The sequence below is a fragment of the Streptopelia decaocto genome (genome assembly GCF_964273445.1).
Source record: "Streptopelia decaocto genome assembly, chromosome: 1".
Classification (NCBI taxonomy): Eukaryota; Metazoa; Chordata; class Aves; order Columbiformes; family Columbidae; genus Streptopelia; species Streptopelia decaocto.
Genome location: NC_138663.1, coordinates 61,241,242 through 61,264,258, shown reverse-complemented (window position 1 = coordinate 61,264,258; position 23,017 = coordinate 61,241,242). Strand labels below are relative to the sequence as shown.

Genomic DNA, 23,017 nt, shown 5'->3' with positions numbered 1-23,017 from the left:
GCACAGGGAGTGGCCAGAACTGCCAGAACTCCTCTCAGTTACGGCCGAATGGCTCATGCTAATCTCTGCCCCTGGCTCAGGATGGGGACAGAGCTGAGCTAGCAAAAGTTATAGGATTAGATGCCAACAAAGAAAAATATTCGCTCAAGAATTTCAACTTTTCTTGCTTTTCTGGTCGTTCTATTTAAAGTTGCAAGCATGCTTTTAAAGATTGACCTCCTACAAAGACAACACATACCTACTTTGAGATCACATTGTTTGAAAAGTGATGCAGTATCTTGAGTGCACAATTTTGCAGTAGGGTAGATATTCAGAAATGACTGCATCAGTAATAGATATAGTTACAGCAAAAATAACCAGTGGCAAAGGTGTGTTGCACGTTCAGCTCATAAGTCTGCTTTGCTTCTATGGAGCAAAGTTAATCTATAACTAGAGTGATTTTGGTTATGAGAAAATCAAGTGTGAAATTAGCATTCCTATAGCATCTGGCTTGGGTTTTTTTCACGGCTAGGTACTGGTTCTGTGAGGAAGTGTTAAAGAATGGAAGTTGTTCCCACTGAGTTGAACACGGTGATACCTTGTTTATAATTAGGCAATGTGTATTTTTCCATGCTGTCCCTTGTAAATGACATTCAGCTTTTGCTTGTCCATGTTAACCTCTTGTGTAAACTGTATTCGGCAAACCCTGATTGCATACATCAACTGGGACATTTAGAGGTGTTTGACCTTAACAAGGAATTTATTTTATGTATTTATGGAGATAGATTGGAAGAGAAAAAATATAGATTATTTTGTTTTAAAATGACAGAGCATTTAAATGAAGTACTTGGAGTATTTCTTAACAGCACTGAGACGGAGCTATTCGGGCCTGCAACGCAGCTCAATGACACTCAGTTATTTCTATCAGTCTGGTGTAAGGTGTAAGAAACCTCCTTTTTCTGTGCTTGTTTCTGTTTCATGTTTGATTCCTGTCGCAGCTCTGCTGGGAGGACTCACAGTGCTTGTAGGAGCCTGGTAAGAGCCCGTGCAGAGAGGCCATGAATTGCAAAGGCAAGAAAGCTGAATTAGTGCTTTGAGAAGTCCCTGGGTACAAGAAGTAGTCAGTGTACCAATTATGCGGTTTTAGTAGTAGGCTGTCTCCAGTACTGGAGATCCCACTTCTTTCATGAGTATTCATGTCAGTGAAGGAATAGAATGCCAGGATTGTGGGAAGAAAAATTCAGAATTCTTAAGCACACCTTCTATTTTTAGCTCTGAAATTTCTGTAGTGGAAGCCTTTTTGTCAAGTAGTGGAGCATGTCTGTACATACAAACTAAGACTTGGTGGCTGTTTTATCTTGGTGAGCTTTTCCACACAGCAGTGTGATTTGCATCTCATTTATGCAAGAAATTTGATTTGTTAGTGTATTACCAGGTACTGGGTAGCACAAGTAATGTGTTTGCACATGACACACAAAGAAATAGACTTCCAGAGGGTTTCTACAGAGACATCTTTTAGTGGGAAATGTGTGTTACTGTGTGTGAGATTTATTTCTTCTGCTTGTTGCTTTATGTCCCAGTTAAAAAAATAAGCTCATTACCGTACTTTTCCGTTTCAAAACAATCTCCAGCAACTACTGTGATTAGAAACTGATTGCTTAGTCATTCTTTGTGTTCTTAGTCCTGAAGTTTGTGCCCTGTACTTTTTGAGAGGTGTTTCGTTTGTTGAAGAAACCTAGCTGTGGCCATTTTCTTTGGCTTTCAGGAGGTAAGATTTTTCATTTGTAGCTGCTCAAAACCCTAGCAATTGTTATCCTGTAGGCTCTGTTGCTATTTGTTCTTTTCTTGCTGGTTGACTTTTCAAACTTAGTTGAACAGAATGGCTGTAGAAAACGGATAGTTATCTTGATCCTGGTTGTCACAAGTTAGAAAAATGTCACTTGTAAATATTTAATGAGCCTTTGTGCAACTGACCTGATCGAGAACTGAGTAATGATGCGGTTGCAGGAGTTGTGGCTTCTGTAACCCGGATCTGCAAGGAAAACAGAGCACCTTTCCTTTGCCCGTCATTTTGTGACATTATTAGGCTTGTATTATTGAGAGCTGCTTTTCTTTGATGCTTAAAGTGGTGTTTGTTTGGAGCTCTGCCTTAACAGCCTCCTCTTTCTTAGCTAGTTTGATTTTTTTGGTGGGGGTTTTCTGTATGTTTTTTTTTTCTGTGTGGGCTTTTTGCTCCTTGCAGAAAGGTGACAGAATGCTCAGTAAACGAAAGCTGAGCTCTCCTCTCCCCTTGGTCCTATCTCTGCAGACAATAAACCCCCACCTTTTTATCATCTTGTAGATTGTTGGTCAAATTTTGCACTGTCCCCCTGTACCGGAAAGTGAGTCCAAATGCAGTTCAGAAGTCTGTTGTGAAGAAATGTTCCTACACAACAGAAGAAATCAAAATGCTCTCAGAATTAGATGTGTTGGAACTTAAAAATACTACTAAAGCTGTTTGAAGAGGAAAGTTATGAAACATGGATAAAGAGCTTTTATTTTCAGCATGTTAGTAACTATTGAAATCTACAATTAAAAATCCTCCAAGCAATACAGGAAAAAATTAGGAGGATAGTTGTGTCTGTGTAATGTTCTTGCTGGTTTTGTGGTGCTTTCCAGAGTGCCTGATTTCTGGTGTAGTGTCAGTTTGTAACCAGCAACACATGACACATTAGACTGCTATCCTAAGTGTTGTATCAGGACACTGAATAATTAATATTCTCTGGAAAGGATTAATTTCCTCCACTTTTGTATTTTCTTTCTTGGTGCCCTGTATGTGCTGCCAATTTTTAGCAGAAACTTGTTAATACAGATTTATTTTCCCAAGAATAACTGGTGATGCAGCACGAAAACTTCTGTGTGGTCTGTATGCTGTTAGTTGCCACCATACAGGGTGAATTGGTCATATTTCCTTACAAAATTTCAGGTAATTGTTTTAAGAATGTTGAAGCTCAAAAATGAGACGTAGCCTTAAACATTAATAATATAGCAGGAACCTGGCAGGATGCCCAGCTACCAGTATCTAGTCACTGATTGCCAATGTCTTGTTTTGTATTGGTGAATAGCCCCAGAAATGGATAGTCTGTGTATGAAAGTATTTCAGTTGCCAAAGAAATCTTCCAAGATGCTTATGAACACTCAGCTGTGCTGTGTACCACAGCAGCAGCTGTGCCTCAGTACCAATGTTACAAGAGAGCCCTGGAGAAGTGTAGAGGGGAGAGAGAAACAATTTTATGTGATGCAAGAAGAGTGTAAACCATTGGGAAAAGCAGCTGGCTGTTTACTTGGTGTGCCTAGTTTCCCATCAGTGCTTTACCCAAGGGAGAATGACAGAAGTATGTACTGTGCAACTTGTTTCCTAAATCAGTATTTCTTCCTGAGAAATGTGTTAGGATGAAAAAGTTCAGCCCAGTACTGTTGGTCAAATAGTAGTCCTTAGGAGACACTCATCCTCAGTATTTAAAAAAAAAACGAAGTTGCAGTCACCTAGTCAGCACCTTCTTTCTTCTTTTAAGGTGGCTTTTATTTTGTTGGCTTACAAGGCAAACATGGCTCTCCCTTCAGGCTTCTCACATGGGCAAAACACTAATTTAGTGCCCCAGCCCAAAGAAATTCTCTAGTCACAGCAGTGATTTTAGCAGGATCTAATGTCAGCCAACAGAGTGATGGAGAGCCTTTTGTTAAACGGATTATCACAAGGCAGCAAAAGCTTTGAAAGAACACATCCAATGAAAACAGGGAGGTTTCTGGATAAGGAACTGACCTTTACAAGTTTCACAATCTGCATCTTGGGACTGGCACAATGTAATTGCTTTGACAACAGTGCCTGACACTGCCAGGACACAAGAAGTTTTGAAGTTTGTACCTCTGGTCAGGCTTGCCAAAGTGGTAGCTAACAATTCAGGTGCTAGTAATTTGGCCTGAGCTGTTTTCTGAGCTGCTGAGGGCATATACTGGACTGATTTCTTTCACAAATAACTCATCTTTGCAGGAGATCTTTGGTTAGGGCAGTTACGGATTTTCCCTTCATATTCTTCACCAAGCAATGTAGCTTTTGTTACACTATTTTTTTAAAAATCAATCAAACAAACAAAAGGTCTTAAAGCGACAACCCTGACAAGGTTATGAATATTTTTCCACTTTTTGTTGCTGCTGTGACTGATGGGTGCTGGGAAGTTCCTGTGACTTTGTTTTCCTCAGAGGGCCAGTCTAGGCTCTCCTTCCCGAGGACTGTATCGCTGACACGGTACAGGCGTTGGCTATGTGGGTGAATGGAAGCAGCATGCCATGAGAGATGCAGCGTCAAGGGGAGCTCTGGAAGAGAGGAACACATCAGGAAATCCAGTTAAAATTCAGGCACGACGCAGCGTGGAAATGCCAATTAGTGTTGAGCTGACCCACAGCAAAATCCCTTGATTAGCTTCCAGGAGCTGAAAGGAAACATGGAAGAATGCCCAGTTTCTTAAATCACAAAGATTTGGCTTATTTCATTTTTAAGGAACAATGAAATGTCAACGTTGTCCCAGCTTGGCATGAAAGGAAGTCTTAAAATACCAGAATTTCCCATTGACTGGGATTATTTTTACTGCTGGTTGATGAGCCCTCTGGGAGTGGTGTCAGTCAACAGAGGATTCATTGCTGCGAATGCTGTGGCCATGCAGAGTTTTAAAATGCAGTTTATCCTAAAGTAGCTGTTTTCTACAAAGTACGTTCTGACACATCTCTTCTCTATAGAGCAGGTAAGCTGAGCTCAGTCCAGCAAACCGTGAGTGTTGTCTGATTTTCATGCTTCCTGTTTAATTAAACCACAGGACCAAGGGGTTGGTAGCTTCAACCCGTAAACCCGCTGAAGGCAGTGTGAGTCCCGCAGCGGCAGCGCTGGGGCTGAGGGGACGGCGGGGGCCCGGGGGCTGTCCCGGCGGGGCTGGTACCGCTCCGGGAGGCCCCACGGCAGGCAGCTGTGTGGGCCGCCAGGCGCCGCTCCGCGCCCCGTCCCGCAGCCCCCCGCCCTCACACAGCCGTCGCCACGGGGGCGGGGCGGCGAGCGGCGGCTGCAGTCTTGTCGCTGCCGCGTTGGCTGACGAGCCCGTCGCTCCCGGCGCCCCCGGCGTTCCATTGGCCACGCGGGGCACGGGGGTCTCCCCCCACGCCGTGACGCGCCTGGAGGGTCCCCGCCCACATTCCACAGCTGGAGCCGTGCGGGGAGTGCCGATTGGCGGCCTCGGCTGCGGGGGCGTGGCGCGGCCGCGGGGCGGTGGGGGCGCGGCGCGCAGCTGGCGGGGGTGACCCGCCCGCCCCGGTGTCCGCACACTCCCGCTGGCGGCGGGGACGCGGCCTTAGCCCGGCAGCGAGGCGGGGAGCGACCGGCGGGCGGGCGGCTCCGCGGCCCATGGGAGCGGACGGCGCGGCGTGAGCCGGCCGCCGCGGGTGCGCAGGGGCAGGCAGGGAGGCGGTGGGTTGGCCGGCGGGGCTGCCCCGTTGGTTGCGGCCGCCATGGAAGTGTGCGAGAGCGGCGGGGAGCAGCCGCCGCTGCTGCACTGGGACCGCAAGCTGAGCGAGCTGTGCGAGCCCGCCGACCCCGACACCCTGCTGTGCCACACGGTGAGGAGCGGCGGGGACGCAGCCGTTGGAGGGGCCTCCTGGGGGCTGGTGCCCGGCCGGAGCCGCCGGGAGGGCGGGGATGGGATGGCTGATACGCCCCCGTGGGCGGCCGCGTCTCGGGGCGCCGTGGCAGGGGTTGTGCCAGGCGTCCTCGGCTTCCCCCTTGGGGCGGGGGTCGGTGCTGGGCGAGTGGAGGCCTTCGGCCAACAGGTGCTCGCCCACCGCCCCTCCGCGGGGCCGGGTGCCCTGGGGGGAGCGGGGTGTCTTCGGCCAGGCGCTGGGACCGTGTCGCCGTCGTGTCACAACTTCCTCCGCGCCCGGGCGCAGCCGTTGGCGGCTCCTGGCAGTCGGGGTCCCGCTCGGCCCGCTGCCCCCATACCCCAGCGCAGGCCGGGAGCTCATCCCGGGCCTCGCCTCTGTCCCCTTCTCCCGCCGGGACTCCCCCTTCCCCTCTTCCCCCGGGGGTGCCGTCAGGGGAAGCCGGCTGGGGGTCCTCCTCGAACACCGTCCCGCTCCGCGGTGTCCCCGGCGCAGGACAGGAAGGAGGTGACCAAAGGGCCTGGATTGTCCCGGGATGGACATTGTGGCCCGAGGGACTCCCTGGAACCTGGTCGTTTGTCATCATGCCAGTGTCAGAAAAGTTAACTATCCCGTAGATGTGATCTGAAGAGTCTCTTAAAGATGTTGATTAAATGCTTGCTTGAATAGCCTTTAGTTTTGACTTTTATTGGAATCCCCATACTTTCACTTGTGCAAAATGCATAGTTAGGACAATCTCAAGGAACTACATCTTTTGTTTCTCTGTTAATCTGGAGGCTTTTTTGCAAGCACAGAGATACAACTTTATAAAGTCACGTAGGTGCAAATCCTAAGTGGATGAGAGCTGGAGCGCTTTGGGATGGCGTGCACTCCTCTAGTCCACAGCTGGTGCAAAGCACAGAGTAGTCTCCAGCACGTGCTCCAAGGGAGACCCCTGTTAATACGGTGGCAGTGGCTGGCGTGTCGCGTGGTCGGTGCCCGTGGGATCTCCGCGTTTCTTTCTGACACCTTGGAGAGTGATGTGCAAGTACAGTCACCCCACCGAGAGCAGAGGTGATCCCACAGCGCGATGTGTGGCTGGGCAGGATGCTGGTGCTCTGTGGAGATCCTGGTGTTGGTCTTGAAAGGCAAACAAAGATAATTTTATTTGTTGCGTGCGGTACACTGTGGCCTTACTGATCCGGGATCGTGTCCGTGATAAGCTGCAAAACCTGGCTTCAGCAGGAAGTTTTTTTAAAAAAACAACAAGACTTTCTTTAAATGTTGTTTGGCTGCTTTGTCTTTGAAAAATCTTGGGTGTTCTTGCGCAATGTGTATCTTCTGGTAGATCTGGGGAAGAGCAATCATATGCTATGGTGGGTTGTTTTTTTGGTTGTTTTTTTTTTTTTTCTTTGGATGAGCCAGCTGGAACACTTAACAGTGGAAAGCTCTTCCTTCAAACAGCTGTTTTCTTGGTTTTGGGGTTTTTTTCTTCAACAAGAAGAATGTTGTGAATGAAATAATAGTCTCTTCAGACACTGCTCGTACTTGGATTTTACAGTGATACTGGGATACTTCCTCCTGCTTTGTTTGGATCCTCGTGATGAGAATGGAGTTGCCACTTCTAACTTTTTTCTTCTTTAGTTTTCTCATATGTTTTTAATTAATTCACTGAAGGCAATCTTGCACTTGGGTTAGAACTTGTGGCTGGTAGTGACACAGATATGTGTGGTTTCTGTCATATTTCAAGGAGCCTGAGGCTTGGTTTTAAGTGTAACTTGACAGACAAAACATCCTGGCTGTCTGGTGGATGGAAATGTGGTGCTTTTCCCTCTGTTGTTTTCAAGTTTTATTGGGGATTTTGAACTTCAAATGCTACGGTGATGTGTGTTTTGCAAGAGGCAGTGCATAGATGGATCTTCAAAACCTTGGGCTGTGACCCCTCCCTTTGGGAGTAGCATTCTGCTGTTGGTTTGTTTGTGTGGTTTGTTTGTTTGGTTGGTTGGTTTTTTTTTTAGGAGTTTATGACTTCTGTAGACCAACTTAAAATAAAAAGTGTGAAATCAATTTATATTTTTGTTGGTTTTGCAATTCTTCCAAAAGAAGCTACCAATGAAAAAATAAAAGCAATGAATCACTATGGATGAAGTAGGTATAGTGGCATATTAAGATCTTTAAAGGAAAAAAAGGGAAGTTTTCTGAAATTATTATTCTCGGAGGGGGAGCACATCTTTCTTCCTGAACTTTTTGGAGGGTGCATCCTGCTGTGTGGAGGAAAATACTGTGCTTGATATCATGAAACACAAGTTCTCCATTTACTCCGGGCCAAAGCCTCGTCGAAACGTTTTTAAAAACAAACCGGACAAACAAAAACCCCTATGGATGAAACATTAGTTCTTCCCCTGGCTTATGCTTTCCATCTGGACTGGTTTGACCCAGCCGGTTCTGCTGTGTTTGTAAAGTTATTGCAGGGCCTTTCTGAGAAGACGGAGGTGATGAGCAGACCCTTCTGCGCTCTCTCTATGTGGGCGCCCACCACTGTGGGCTGTCATCCTCGCGGCTGAGGAACACGTGCCCAATGGCATCTTCTGGTCTTTGCACGCTCCTGAGATGTCCTATAGCTGGGTGTGTGAGCCTGTCTTCACGAAAAGTTGTGAGTGGGCTTGGAAAAGGTGCCTGGGACAGTCACACAGCCCAGGCTGTGAGAGCTGGGTTGGCGAGGGGGAGGAGGGAAAAGATGACGACTGAGAGGAGAGTTCACAAGCAGGAAGAAGGATCCATGTCCTCTTTGGCAGCTGGACCTGTGTATGCAGGCAAGGGTGAGAATTCTGTGCCAGCTGCCTTTTGTGTATTTTAAGTTAAATCTTAACCTTTTTACAACTACAAAGGCCATTCCTGGGTCTGGTTGATTTGAAGCTAGTAGGCAAGTGTGCATACACTTATAAACTCAACCTCTATTTTAAATTGTTCCAGCCTGCCTTAATTACCAGGGCTGAAATCCAGCCGCCTGGGGATTTACATTTCTCTTTAACAGCTGATGATTTCACCAGCGCCCGAAGCAGTGTGAGGAGCAGTTCCCTTGCTCTGCTGGTGCTGTCGGTGATGTCACCGTCTGTGCTGGGAGAAACTCGGACCCTGAGGAGCTCAGCTCTGGTGTTGGCAGGCAGCAGGCCTTGAGGTGGCTCGTTAAAGTCTTCACTATTTATAGTAATCACCTGGATGCTAGATAGCTTTATAGCAGTTATTTTTCCAGAGTGGCTTCTTTTCCCAGAGGTGTATTCATGGCATATCACAGAATGTTAGGGGTTGGAAGGGACCTCGAAAGATCATCTAGTCCAATCCCCTGCCGGAGCAGGAACACCAAGATGAGTTTACACAGGAAGGTGTCCAGGCACGTTCTGAATGTCTCCAGAGTAGGAGACTCCACAACCTCCCTGGGCAGCCTGTTCCAGTGTTCTGGCACCCTCACTGAGAAGAAGTTTCTTCTCATATTTAAGTAGAACCTCCTGTGTTCCAATTTGTACCCATTGTCCCTTGTCATATCATTGGTTGTCACTGAGAATAGCCTGGCTCCAACCTCGTGACACTCACCCTTTACATATTTATAAACATGAATGAGGCCACCCCTCTTCTCCAAGCTAAAGAGACCCAGCTCCCTCAGCCTTTCCTCATAAGGGAGATGCTCCACTCCCTTAATCATCTTCGCTGCCCTGCGCTGGACTCTCTCCAGCAGTTCCCTGTCCTTCTTGAACTGAGGGGCCCAGAACTGGACACAATATTCCAGATGTGGTCTCACCAGCACAGAGTAGAGGGGGAGGAGACATGTATGCATATATAATCTTGATATGTCCTGTAGCTTGTTACGATTGTGCATCGGTAACACCGTACACTGGTATTTTGCAAGGTATTATTGTTATTATATGATTTTTCTTTTTCCTGGCAGTTGATCAAAGTGCAAAAGCCTGTCACTACCCAAAGGGAGCAGACGCGCGGCCAGGTTGCACACTCTTCACCTCGCTGCTGCTCTTACTTCCCATAACATGCCAGCGGGCTTGAAGTGGGAGAGCTCTGCTTACGGCCGTGGGTCTCCGTTGGAGCTGATCTGTGGTTGTACGTGGCCCAGCTGGGATGGTGGCATCCTCAAGTGACAAATGCCAGATCTGGTACAGATGGATAAGCCTGTTGACAAATGCTGTGAAATGCCAACTACCTGTCCCATTGCTGGATGGCAGCTGAAAGGCAGATGGTTCTTATGAGCTTTTGACATTTAAAAACTCCTTATTTAATACTGAGGAGGCAGTCTTCCCCCCCACACCCCCATTTTCATGGTTATTTTAAGATATAAGCTACTGGCTGCTGCTTCTGCTGCTTCCAGATGGTAGCAAAATGCAGCTGAATGTAAATATGACCGATCTTGGCATGGCAGATGTAGAACTGCCGCTGCCCTGCAGGTATGTGGGAGCAGCAGCTGCCTTAAATATTTAGGACTAAGTTCCTAGGTGTGATGTCCTGCGCATCTCCATGATGAGCGCTTAACTGGAAGATACTTCAAATGCTAAGTAGCCCAAATTGCTTATTCTTTAAAGAGCCTGACTACTGAACTTGAAGCTCAACTGAAAAAATGGAAATGCCTCAAATATCCCACTGCTGATGCCATTGTCTGAGCAGTGTCTGAGCTCCGCAAGCCTGTTGCTGTGTCGCCAGTGATGCCGTGGGCGGCTCAGCGCTGGGATATGTGTACAGCGCAGGTCAGTGTGAGCAGAGGAGGCGTCCAAATTGCCTCCAGAACTAAGGGTTTGTGATAGTCATCTAAGACGAGCTGGGGAGACTTTGAGCCGGCCTTCTTTCCTCAGATAAAAATTGCCCATTGCAAGCCTCTGTACTTCTCCTGGAACTTGCTGTGACTCATTTCCTCTGCCACAAAAATGATGGTCGCTGTGACTTCATGTTCTGATGACTTCTGCAGAAACGCTGCCTCGGAATGAGCTGCCAGGGATTGTCAGTTTTTGGAGTACGGGTGTGGCAGCAGTTAAGTTAAATGGACAACAGTGCTTGATTTTTACAATCTGTGTGTATTTAATTAAAAGTTGCAATTACCACAGCAGGTACAGATGTGGATCTGGCTGCATCTTATTTTGTAGTGGCTGCATGTAGCTCTCTGTAAAATCTGGTGTCAACATTGATCCTTTTCTTTCTTGTGGGGGCAGGGAGGGCAGGAGGAGGAACTTTATTTATTTGAAAGTGGGATTTGCCCTGTTGCCCATTAACAAGAAAGCTGAAATCTCATACACCTGCATACAAAGGACCAGACAGCTAACTTTAGGTTGAAAATTTTTAAAGTACATACTTTTAAGGATTTTACCAAAATCCTCCAATAAAGAGGGGGAATGTGAAAATGATATTTTTTTTTTTAATAGTTGTATACAGACTTCATACAAAGCAGTAGTGTTAAATTTTGAGAATGGCTTTCCATACTTAAAAAAAATCAGGGTTGCAACTGCTGAACAGTAGAACTAGTTGCATTCAGTGCCTTGCACTGAAAGCCATGTCCCCCTCAGCCTTGTTTTCTTCCCAATTTTAAATAAAAAAACCAGTCCTGTTTGCCAAGGGACATGTCAGGTACTCGTAATGGGTCTAAATGACCTACAGTTCCTCTAAAAGATGAGATAAACACAAGTGGGGTACTTTGAAGCTTTACCCTCTCATTTTCTTTGAGTTAAAATTAAAGGTATTGAGTTCCTGGCTGGTTTCATTGGGACTGGCTGTAACTGTGTAGTGCAGTGCTTGAACTGCAGTGAGGACAGGAGCTGGAAAAAGTTTTAGTCCGTGCTGGTATTGACTTTGAAGCGTGGTAGATAAGAATGAGCCACCGTTTGATGCACAAAAATACTAGTTATTTGTTTATATTCTTTTCCTGATGGACGTGATTGATCTGCACTGTTCTCTGTAAATGTTTCCTTACTTTGGAAAGCCAGTCATTAAGCATGGAGCAGGCTGTGTGTGATAGCTGGGATAAAGGAATTTCGTTCACAGCATTACCAGACAGGGTTTTCCTGTGTCTGGAGTTGTTGAACTTATCTACAGGGACGAGGGGAGCTTGTGCTCTTTGCAGGTCTTTGTTTGCACTGTAAAGAGTCCCTTCTTTGGAGTCTTTCGTAGCTGGGGGTTGAATAAGTTTCCACTATCCTCAGGGGGGGTCACCAGTTTTTTTATTAAAGCAATCTCACTTTCTAGGATCATCTGTCTGTGTGGAGGAGGCCAATCTGACTAGCTGCAGATACCAAATGGGAACGTGCAGTTTGATTTGATCTTTTTGTGTCCCTCTTGCTCTCCCATGCATTTGCTTCAGATGCAGCTGTTCATTTGCACGTTATTTCTCCTCTGCAAGTCTACCTTCATGCTTTTGCATGTACACTGCGACATCAGATCATCTTCATGCCAGCTGTGACAAATAAACTACAAATAAACATAAAATAAATATAAAAATAAAGCAAAGAGGCCTTTGACCAATATATGACTGGCTCTGTCTTAGCTTATCTCTACTTCTTGTTGCATGGCTGTCACCTGTACCCCCACCTTGGCAAAGCCACTTTATGTTTGAGTTGTCTGACAGATGTGGGAGGGAAACAACTACTGCAGAATAAAATTGCTTCAGTGCCTCAGGACTCACTGTGTGCAGCAGTACCATGCTGTGGTGACTCTAGAATGTGACCCTGGGGGGCTTGTTAGCTTCCCCTAATAGGCTTTTTTCATAAGAAGGACAGTCAAGTACTAGAGAGAGTTCAGAGGAGGATGATGAAGCTGGGGAAGGGTCTGGAGCACAAGTCTGATGAGGAGCAGCTGAGGGAACTGGGGCTGTTTATCCTGGAGAAAAGGAGGCTGAGGGGAGACCTTATCGCTGTCTGCAACTACCTGAAAGGAGGTTGTAGCATGGGGGGTGTTGGTCTCTTCTCCCAAGTAGCAAGTGACAGGATGAGAGGAAATGGCCTCCAGTTGCACCAGTGGAGGTTTAGATTGGATATCAGGAAAAAAAATTCTTTATGGAAAGGGTTGTCAGGCATTGGAACAGGCTGCCCTGGGAGGTGGTGGAACCACCATCCATGGGGGTGTTTAAAAGGTGCTTAGACTAAATTCTTAGGGACATGGCTAAGTGCTAGAGTTAGGTTATAGTTAGACTTGACGATCCTGAGGGTCTGTTCCAACTGAAATGATTCTATGATCGTACGCTTTTGCAGACCTGCCCAGGATTGCGAATAAGGACCAAGACACTGAGCTTGTGCCATGTCTTGCCAGCTCCTCCTCCCTCCAAGGAGCTGTGCTGGCTGCGTCACTGCAGGCTCATTTTCTCTTCATGTCTCAGCTGCCAGGGTACCTCTGAGATACCTGGTTGTTGCTTTGAAAGCGAGGAGAGAGTTCTTGGAAAGTAACCTTCTGTCTCTCTCCAGGCAAGCTGTCTTGCTGGCGTTGCACTTGAAGAGACGTGCTGCTTTTTTGTGTTCTATCCTCATATCGGTTATCAGGCCCTGCTGTCCTTAGTGCTGTCTGTGCTCCTTCCTCCCCGGGTTCTGTTCCAGTTACTTTGTAACACTTGGTTTAAACTAATTAAACATCATTAGTTTCCGCTGTCTTGGGCTCCTTCTCTGCCCTCTGGAGAAGGATTGTTTTATGGATGAGACTTTAGCAATTCTTGACAGCCAGTCGGAGAGGGTGAACAATCTTAGCTCAGTGGCATTTTTCACAGACCGTATTGGCTGCCTACCCTTAGCTTACAAGGTCCTCCCTTTAACTCAGGGGTGTCAAAGTCGTTTTCCCTGGGGCCACATCAGCCTCGTGGTTGCCTTCAAAGAGCCAAATGTAATTTTAGGACTGTAGGAGTAGTTATACAGTCCTAAAATTGCATTCGGCCCTTTGAAGGCAACCGCGAGACTAATGTGGCCCCCAGTAAAGATGACTTTGACGCCCACCCCTGCTTTAACTCCTCTGAATCCCCCAGAGCAGCTTCCCTTTTTCCAAGGGGATGGGTCCCCGAGGGTCTCTCTCACAGCATAGCTCCACATCTGTTTTTTCAGGGGGGACACATTCCTTTCTGCTGTTGCTCCCTATTAATCTCTCTCTGAATTACGGAGATGAGAAATCAGTACTATCTGGATGGCCTTTGGCTGTGTTTTTTCTGGGTGACGAGACCTGACAGTGCGGTTCTGCACCTGGATGTAACCGCAGGCTGTTGTGGCAGCTGTCTGGGAGCTCATCCAGTCGTAAAATGACTTTCTTGCAAGAAAATGGCTTTCAGGGTTGTCAGTTCCCTGATGCAGCTTACCCTGTAGCAGCCCAGATACTAGTGCTGATGTGAAAGGGCAGGTAGGAATATTTGGCAGAGGAAGGGGTGGTAGAGCTGCATTTTTGGGCTAAGGGAACATGGAGTGAGAATAGTCTGGGTAGCTTTAGGGGCAGATGCAATCCCGATATGCGTGTGTGTGTATTGATTTGGTTCCAGTGGACTCTTATTTGGATATCACAGGAAAGAAAAGGGATTACCTGGAGAAAAGGCAGTTGTTCGAGGATCAGTAGGAAAAGGGGTTGTTTGACAAGAGTGTAGATATTTTGCAGAGAAATGAACAGACCTGAGGTTGGATCCAGTCAATATTACCGCCACTCCTCCATGATGCTGTGTTGGTGAAAAGTGGAGGCTGTCTTGGATGCTGAATTGTTTGTCTGGTATAAAAGTGACAGAAACAGTGTGCGAAACTAAGCATGGCCTAGGGACACATTTTTACTGGCAAATATGTTACCCTTTCACCTAATTTCAGTGAGTAATAGCCAGTAAAGAAGACAGGTCAAAAACTATGAGGTATAATAAAGCGTAGCGGAGGTGAGCATCTCATCTACTATCTCCAGTCTAAGATGCTGAGCTCTTCAAGCAGGACTGTCATTCTCTCTGTCTGTGAACTGTCAAACTTGGCTTGCAAACATAGAAAAAAGAGTCACTGAATTGAGTTATGTCAGTGCTAAATGTGTGCAGGACGGATATAAATGCTCTGTCAAATAAGGAGTGTGCCTTCTCATGAGGGCGAGTTGGGAAGTGGAGACTTTGATGTGAATGTGATGTGATAAGGAAAGGCTGGTGAAATGGGATAGACCTGAATTACTAGAGCTGTCCCTGTAGCTGCCATCCATCCAAATGTGTAGCTTATTAGTGCTAGTGACCTCTCTGTGCCTTCATTGTGTCTTGGAAACTACTCACTTTTTTTTTTCTCTTTCCCATCTTTTGCTAACTGGCTTTCGATCTTCTGTATGTGATCTGGCTCTGCTGTGGTGACAAGCAAAAATCTAATGGAAAAATGTGACACCCACTTCATCTCTTTCCTCTCTGCCAAGGAAAAACATTCCCCTACAGCCACACTGGAGCTGGCTTTGTCCTTTCATATGATCTGTTAGTCATACGGGGTGAGAAATAGAGACCAGGTTTTTCTGATTACCTCTTAGGGAGCTTTGGGCAGGCACCTTAGAGAGCTTCAGGCTTCCTTCTCTGTGAAGTCTGATGTGTCCTGAGCTGAGATGCAGGAGGGAAGCATTTTGGTGTTGGAGGGGCAATGTTGCTGATAGGCTTTAGTGGCTCACCTGGAGGTGTACACGCTGGGCTCGCTCCCCTCCTGCAGCTCTGCCAGGACAAGCCCTGGCTGTCTGGTGACACCCTGGAGCACTCATGTCCCAGCTCTTGCTGGAGCTGAGGTTGCCTGCAGAGGTAGTGTGTGTGCTTCCTTTTGTGAGACGGGCTAATCTCCAGTGGAGAAGGGGGAAGGTCACTTGCCCTTGCTCTGCACCAAAGATGTTGAATGCTGCCCCTGATTTTGGATGTAAGAGGCATCTTCAGCTGTGGCAAAATGCTTTTAAAGCATGTGTTAGCTTGCAAAGCGAGGAAAGCATGTTTAAATGGCTGTGATTTGAAGTAACCTGTTTGATTTTCCTTCTCCAAAATTCGGATGCCGTGATGCGAAGGTCTGTAGAAAAAAGTGGAAAAAAACCTTTACACCACTGCATGACAGGAGGATGAGAGAAAACGGACATTAACCGAAGTGAGAGAGGTTCAGACTGGTAAGGAAAAATGGCTTCATTGTGAGGAGAGCCGAGCACTGGTGCAGGCTGCCCAGACAAACTGCACCGTCTCCTTCCTTGGAAGTTTTTAGGACCTGACTGGATAAAGGCTTGAGTAATCTGATCTGAGCTTAGCGCTGACCCAGCTTGGCAGGAGGCTGGGCTGGAGACCTCCTGAGCCCCCTTCCAGCTGCAGCTGTGCTGTGGTTCTGTTCACAGCAGCCCTGAACACAAGGTGCTGCCTTGCCCAGGTTTAGCTACAGCATTGCTAGACAGTGGTCTGATCCCTGAGTTTTTCATGTCCCCATTAAACTAGTGAGTGATTGAGGCCACTTGGTTTTACTGTTTGTTTTTTTTTTTAAAAAAAAAAGAAGCTTTTTTTCTGATGATCACAGTGTCACATAAAACTATCCTTTTTTTTTGTATTTTTTTTTCTTCCGTTCTGGTTTGGATTTACAGAAATGGGGAGAAGGAAAACTAAGCTGAGTTCCAGCCATCCTGAGCAAATGCTTGTTGCTGCGCATACATTTTCCTTCTGTGCAGCACACGATGTGCAGAGTGGTGTGTTGGACTTGTGTTTTGTTTATGCACCCGTAATTTTGTTCAGGATTTTCTTGATAAAATTCTGTGCATCTTACCTGCTTGTTCATCCGTCATATGATGTGACCGTATACGAGCCTGCACCATTTGTTTCAAGGCTGTTTGTCTTTATGCAACCTCATTCTTATAAGGATTGGCTACTACTTGTGCTGTTTCTTTTTTGTGAAGGAGATTGTAGGTGTGGGAAGAGACCACCCTGCATAGTAGCTTATGGAACTAGCTTGGAGGAGGTTTTGTAGACCTAAAACCTGAAAAACAGCCAACAGTAAAACAACCAACCAACCAAAAGGAAAGAAGCAAACAACAAAAAACCACTAAAAACCCCCACCAAAACCAACAACAACAAGCAAACAAACAAAACAAACAAAAAAAACCCCAAATAAACAAAAACAACAACAAAAAAACCCCAAGCCCTGAATACCAAGCAGGTTTCTGTTCCTTCACCCCTGTAGTCCTGCAGCGATTTTTTTCCCAGTCTTCTATAGGTTTTTCTGTTGGCTTCAGTAATCTGCTTGCAATGTTTTGATTTTGTGTGGGTTATCTGAAAACACGTGTGCTCTCATTTATGGAGCTTCTGTTACCCACAGAAGAGATTTGTGTATGTGTATGTGTAGAACCAAAACTTAAAAGCGTTGAAGAGCTGATCTGCTCCTCCAGCTTTTCTCGCAGCAAATGCAGCGATGTAACTGTTGCCTTTGGGGAAGGCGTGTGATACTAGAGACAGGATAAGATCTTCAGGAGGAACCAAGGCTGTGAAGGTCATTATTTCTCGCAGCCAGATACCTGGATTTCTTGGATCTGTCCTGGCCAGTAAAGGATGAAGACTGAGGAAAATATGATGTCTAAACTGCCTGCTTTCACACCCCCTAAAATAAGGCAGTGGCTGACTTTCTGTAAAACATCTGTCTTTCTCATTGCGGGTGTAACTGGCCTAGTCATCACCACTGATGGAACGTCTTGCTCCAGCTCCTGGGTGTCGTAGCTCCCTTCCCCTCCTCCTCTCTGCCACCCCCCTGCACAGCTGTGTGTGTATTTCAGGGTTGAGACTGGTGCTGTTTAGGGCAGGCTGGTAAGCTGCATTTTTCAAAGAACAGGCATAAAGCGTAGAGCGTTTTTAAAAAGAAAAAGCAAGATAATCCAAGCTGACCCTGCCTACATACGGCTCTGATGTCTTCTGTGCTCCCTGGTGAAGTGCTGTGGGGGCTGAAGGCTCCCTAGGGATGTCCATTTGAGCTGGCTGCACTGTCTGCCCTTCATCTCATCCCAAATCAATTCCCCCCTCGCCTCTCCAGACCGATGCCTTCAAGTCTGCTGCCCCCTTCCCTCCCACAGCCCTGAAGGAGCCAGAGCCGAGACTCCCTGGGAGGCTGTTGCCCCTGGTTATCAACTCGATAACAACGGCTCTGCAGTGAGACGGGGAGGCTGGGAGCTGACAGCTGCAGGAGGGCTCCACATGTGTGGGGTGCTGTGCTGGCAGCTGGAAGGCGCCGCTCAGACGTGGCTCCCTAAAGTGACAGGCCTGGCAGAAACGAGCTTTGTCGCTATTTTTAAGGAGTGAGCTTTCTGAATGCAAAACTTGTTTCCTGCTTGTGCCTCCATGCTTTTGCAGTTCTATTTCTATTTGGCTGGTTTGCTCCTCATGGCTTTCAGTGGATGCTGTTGCTTACAAGGAGGATTAAGGAAAAATAAAAGTCTTAACTTTTGTACTTGCCCAGGGTGACTTGTGGCCTCTTGTTTGGCTGTTCTAATTCAGAGCAGAATTTCAGCTGAATTCCTGTCGACTGTTACCTCTGCTGATAAAGCACAGCAAGGAGTCTTCTCTGGGGCTTGGGAATGTTTCCCTATTGCTGTTGCTTGTTTCTTGGGTTGTTAGAAATATGTTGCAAAACCACAAGGGAAAGATGGACTTAATTTATGTTGCTGTTTTTTCTGAGCTACAAACATGTCTGCAAGATCAAAACCAAGTAAAAAGTGGCACTGACCTTGGAAGCTGTCGAGTGAATCTCTTGATTTTTTTTTCTAAAAAAACAAAGGCATTTTATGTCCAGAACATCTTTTTTAGCTTTAATTAAAAAGATCTGGAAGAGATGCATACAAACAGCCCTCTCGTCAGTACCTTGCTTGGAACAGCTTTCTGGCAAGATTAGTTTGGGATGAAAAAAACTACTTGGTTTTAAGATGTGGCTTCAGTGTTTAAGAGGGACATTATGTGATATGGTAGCTGGGGTGGCACTACAAGGAACCTCTGGAGTCATTTGATTTTGTTTCAAATTTGCAGGTATTTGAGGGGGAAAAAAGGAGGCTGGAAAAACAGAAGGCCAAGGGAAGGCCAAGGGAAGGCCAAGGGAAGAGACAACTGATGCAGTTATTCAGTGCAGAAAGCGATGAAGTCCATATATTGAAGGAGCCAGGGTTGTGACCGTGGATGGCCAATTAACTGTGCCACCGCCATGGTGGTGATTAAGATGTTGAAAAGTACGATTTGGGGAAGATGCATGGAAACCTGGGGCTTGTAGATGTCAGTATGCTACAGTTTGTGGGTTTTTCAGTTCTTGACACCTGGATATCTGAAAGAGAGGCTAATTTGGGAGAATTCAAAGAACAATAGCAAAAATAAGTGGTTTAAGTAGCTGGTTTATGAGGGAAGATAAGAAACATTAAATGTGTTTGCTTCAACAGGTGTTTGGGAGAGGATGTGGAAGGGATATGATAAGAACAGTTTATGTTAAACTCACACTAATATTATTGAGGCTTTTTTCTCAGTTTCATGTGATGTCTATAATGTAATTTTCAGTATCAGTACCAGAATAGAGAGTCTGCAAAAACTTTGGTTTCAGCTGTGGTTCTCATAACACACAGACAATTAATATCATTGTATTCGCAGCAAGATCCCTTCAGAGCTTTGTGCTTGGAATAAAATTATCATTATCATGAAGGGGATTGTGAATCTTAAGCTATCATTATGCTATTCCTTTTTTAAATTGTAAATGTCCTTTGAAAATACGTTTTCTCTTTTTGCCTCAAGTAATACTTACAGGTTAGAGAAGAGTAAAGAAGAATCAGTGTGAAGTAGAGAGGAGCTGATGATGATCAGCTAAGAATACTCTAGGGGAAAAAGACAATGGTGGAAAACGTAAGGGTAGAAAGGGGACTTTTTTTACGGTGTAGTGTGAAAATTAACCATTATCGGTAACCAGGTTACAAAACTTCTTGGAACCAACAAACCTGGATAACTGGAAATCCAGACAGACTGAAAGGTCCCAGGGGAGAAGTTTGGCTTGTTGACACTAATTTTTGTTGGGTCATGACATCACGAGGAAATGTCTGAAAACATTAAATTGACTGAGAAAGAGCAAAGGGGAGGAAATAAAAACTATACACTGGAGATCCTGGTACCAAACATAGTTTAAAATACAGAAAAGCTCTTGCAGGATTCCTTAGGTACAGACTGGAAAGACACATACATGATTTAACCCTGGTAGGTGGGATTTTATGAAAAGCAGATATAGTCAGAAAATATGATTTCATTATTTGGGATGAAAAAAATTGAAAGTAAATAGAGATATTTTGCAAGTAATTGGCTATTTATTTCATTGTATTGATTAAAAAATTGTACCACAGAATGTGTGAAATTAAAGTGTTGACTCAAAGTAGTTGCAAATGGACAATTGGTGTCAGAGGATAGATTTATTTTTTCTTTGCAGAACGATACCAGACAGGAGGCTTCTCAGTATTTCCATCCATGATTCAGAAGCAAGCTGTGTCTCTAGGAACAAAAGGTGTATCTGTACCTATGGGACAGGTGAATTCATATTGGAAATCAAGACTTGGCAGATGGTCTAGAGTTCAGAATAGACAAACAACTCCCTGTGCTCTGCTAGGGTGATGCTGAAGGAAAAAGATTAAAAAAAAAAGTCTGTGTTTTACAAAATAATTTATCTGTTTAACCTTAGTATTCAGTGTAAGTGAAACCAGTGCTACTGCACAATGTCAAGTTCCTGAAGTTCAACTCTTAAAAAAAGATATGGAAGAACTGAAAAGCATAACAAAAAGAAAAAAAAAAAGAGCTAAAAATATACTGGAGTTGGGAAAAAATACTCGTTTCTCAGTCTTTGCAGTACATCCATGTTCTTTCCTGGAAGTTATATTTCAGCAAAGGACAAATTATCATGCCCTGTACAAAGGTACCTCAGGGAAACACAGTGGATTGGGACATGTGGAAGGGTTGGATTAGGAAGGTTTCATAGTAATTTCTAGCTTTAAATGCTCTAAAACTTCATTGCTGGGCCTGTTGACTCTGGATACTGCAAGGCAAAACATACAGCAGCACATCACAGCATTTGGTCATTCTAAACTGCATTGATTTCAGTGAAGTTTAAATCCGTGTGATTTTGAACAGCTTGTGTTTACCATGACACCTCTCGGCACGTATAGAAGGGGACAGCACACAAGGCCTATGGGAAAGGGTAAGATTTCTGGTAGGAAAAGGCATTTGTCTCAAAATACAAGGCTACCTTTATGTATGTTCCCTCATGGAGTCGAATACCAAAGATGGCCTTCTATTCCTTGTACGTCTGTCTGGGACACACTGGCTAAAACACACCTGATTGGTGTGAGTTTGTCCAGGGAGTTCAGCCCTGGCAGGTGGAAGAAGGCAGAGGAAAGGAAGAAGGAGAAGCAGAGTGAGGTATGAGGAAAACCCAATAGACTGAACATATGAGGAGGTGGGATGAATACTCAGATGAAGTTTCTAGCTTTCATTTTAAAGGTAGAGCTAGCGGAAGGTGGCGGCTAATATGATCCCAGCTGTACCAACGGTACCAACTTTTACCTTAGTTTTTAACAGTGGAGGATTTTTGTTGTCCCTCTGCTTCTTTTGCCATGGTACTACAAGCCTGTGCTTTTCTACACTGCCAGCTGGAGGAAGCTAAAAATCTACTGCCTGTGGCAGGCCTTACCTTATTAATGTCTATCCAGAACTTTTGCAATCCTTTAACGAGCCTAGTAATTTGTCTGTCATGCAGGGTCAGTCTCCCCAAAGTTTATAGGGGACTCATGTTTAATTTTGGCAGACAGCAGGAGGAGAGTGCCCGGGACGTTTGGGAAGCGTGAGGAATTTTTCTTCCTTAAGATGCTCTGTCTGTAGGTAGCTGACAGACAGAAGACGCTGCCTTAAACTGCTTCCATGGTACGGCATAACCTTCTCTAGTGGTAGTGCTGTGTTGTTTTTTCTTTGGAATGTGCTAGCAGTAAAAATGTTTTATTCAAGTATAGTGTTGGCAGCAGATGTGGCTTGAAAATGTTTAAAAGCTGTATTGGAAATGCAGCAATTGCCAGGAGAGTGCCCAGCTTCTCTCAAGCAGTGTTGCTTCTCATTTTGGCACAGAGCTCCTAGCACGCCTGTGAGGTGTTGGTGTGCGGGAGAGGTGCTGCCCTCATGAAGTGGCCCCTTCCTGACCTGCTGATCGGTACTGGGTGCCTCCTGGAGAAGCACTGACAACAGGTCTGGCTAGGAATGAAGCTCCATCAGGCTGGTCAGGCTCTGCTGGGAGGGGCTGAGGCTGTGTGTGCTGCTGGGAGTCACCGCTCACAGCTGTCTGAGGATGGAACAGATGAGCAACCCTGTTTCTTCAGCACTAATGAATTTGTGGAGCAGAGGAGTATTTGTATGACTGCCTTTGCCATCCCGCTGTGGAAAGATAACCTGCAGCAGTAGAGGAATTAGTACAAGACATGCAACGCCTTAAACTGCTCTAGGGGGCTGGAGCCTGGATGTGTGCTTAGCCTGCTACTGTGATTGATGCACAGCAGGTTTATCGTTGCAAAGCTGCCTTATCTCATTACTGCTTGGCATGTGGAGTGAGCTTCTTGTGACAGTAGGCACTGCAGCACACGGTTGGCGGGTTAGGAACAGATCTCTGCTAGGACCAGGTGTGCCTGTACAGAAACCATGTTGAGGGGCAGTTCTGCTCTTACAGGCTGGTACCCTCACCCCTGAAACAGCCTCTGGGGAGTTGGACACTTGGGTTATGACCAAGACACAGAATAGAAAATATGGGAGTAAAAGCAGAAGTGAGGTGAAAAGTGCTTCCCTTTCCCCTCCCGCCTCATCCTAAGAGCAGAGACTGATTTTAAAAAACCTTGACTTTTCAGAGTACTGCTAGAATGCCTGGGAGGGGACTTTCTTCAGGTATGGGCCCTCTCTTAATTGAGCCCCTTTAAGACACTTTCAGGCAGGTGTCCCAAAAATCTTGGTTCACACTTCTGTGCAGATCTCCAACAAGAGCTCTGTTGTTTAACTCAGGCAGGCTGCACTCCATCAGTTTAGTCTAGCAGCAGGGAAGGAATGTGAGTCAAAGGCCTGGGGAGATGATCCAAAGCGAGTGAGCAGGTGCCAGAGAAAATCTGGACCAAGTAGGGGTATGAAGAAACCTGGAGGCAAACGGGGCAAGGAAGTATAACGAGTTGTACACAGAGGAAGCTGTGTCTTCAGTGGTCTGCATATGTATGTACCAAAGAGAAATGGCTGGGCAGGACTGGTGCTGGGAAACGGCTCTTTCAAAAGCTCAGTCACAGCATATGCTGCAATGTCTGGAAGCTTTAAAGTAGCGCTGAGGCTATCTAAAATGTCTCGGTGCGATGCTTAGCTTCAGAGCTCTTGCATTAAGCAGAGATATTTGAAACATCT

The 23,017-nt window shown here is 45.9% G+C and overlaps 1 protein-coding gene across 2 annotated transcripts in view; it reads left to right on the top strand.

The window, feature by feature from the left end:
* The first annotated feature begins 5,310 nt into the window (after positions 1-5,310).
* The window catches only part of CREB3L2 (cAMP responsive element binding protein 3 like 2), an 83,528-nt gene continuing 65,821 nt past the window's right edge, over positions 5,311-23,017 (top strand). For both annotated transcript variants that reach the window (XM_082043434.1, XM_082043433.1), the window contains exon 1: positions 5,311-5,619. In XM_082043434.1, the coding sequence (XP_081899560.1) occupies positions 5,512-5,619 (108 nt within the window). In that variant the 5' untranslated portion in view covers positions 5,311-5,511. The remainder of the gene's footprint in view (positions 5,620-23,017) is intronic.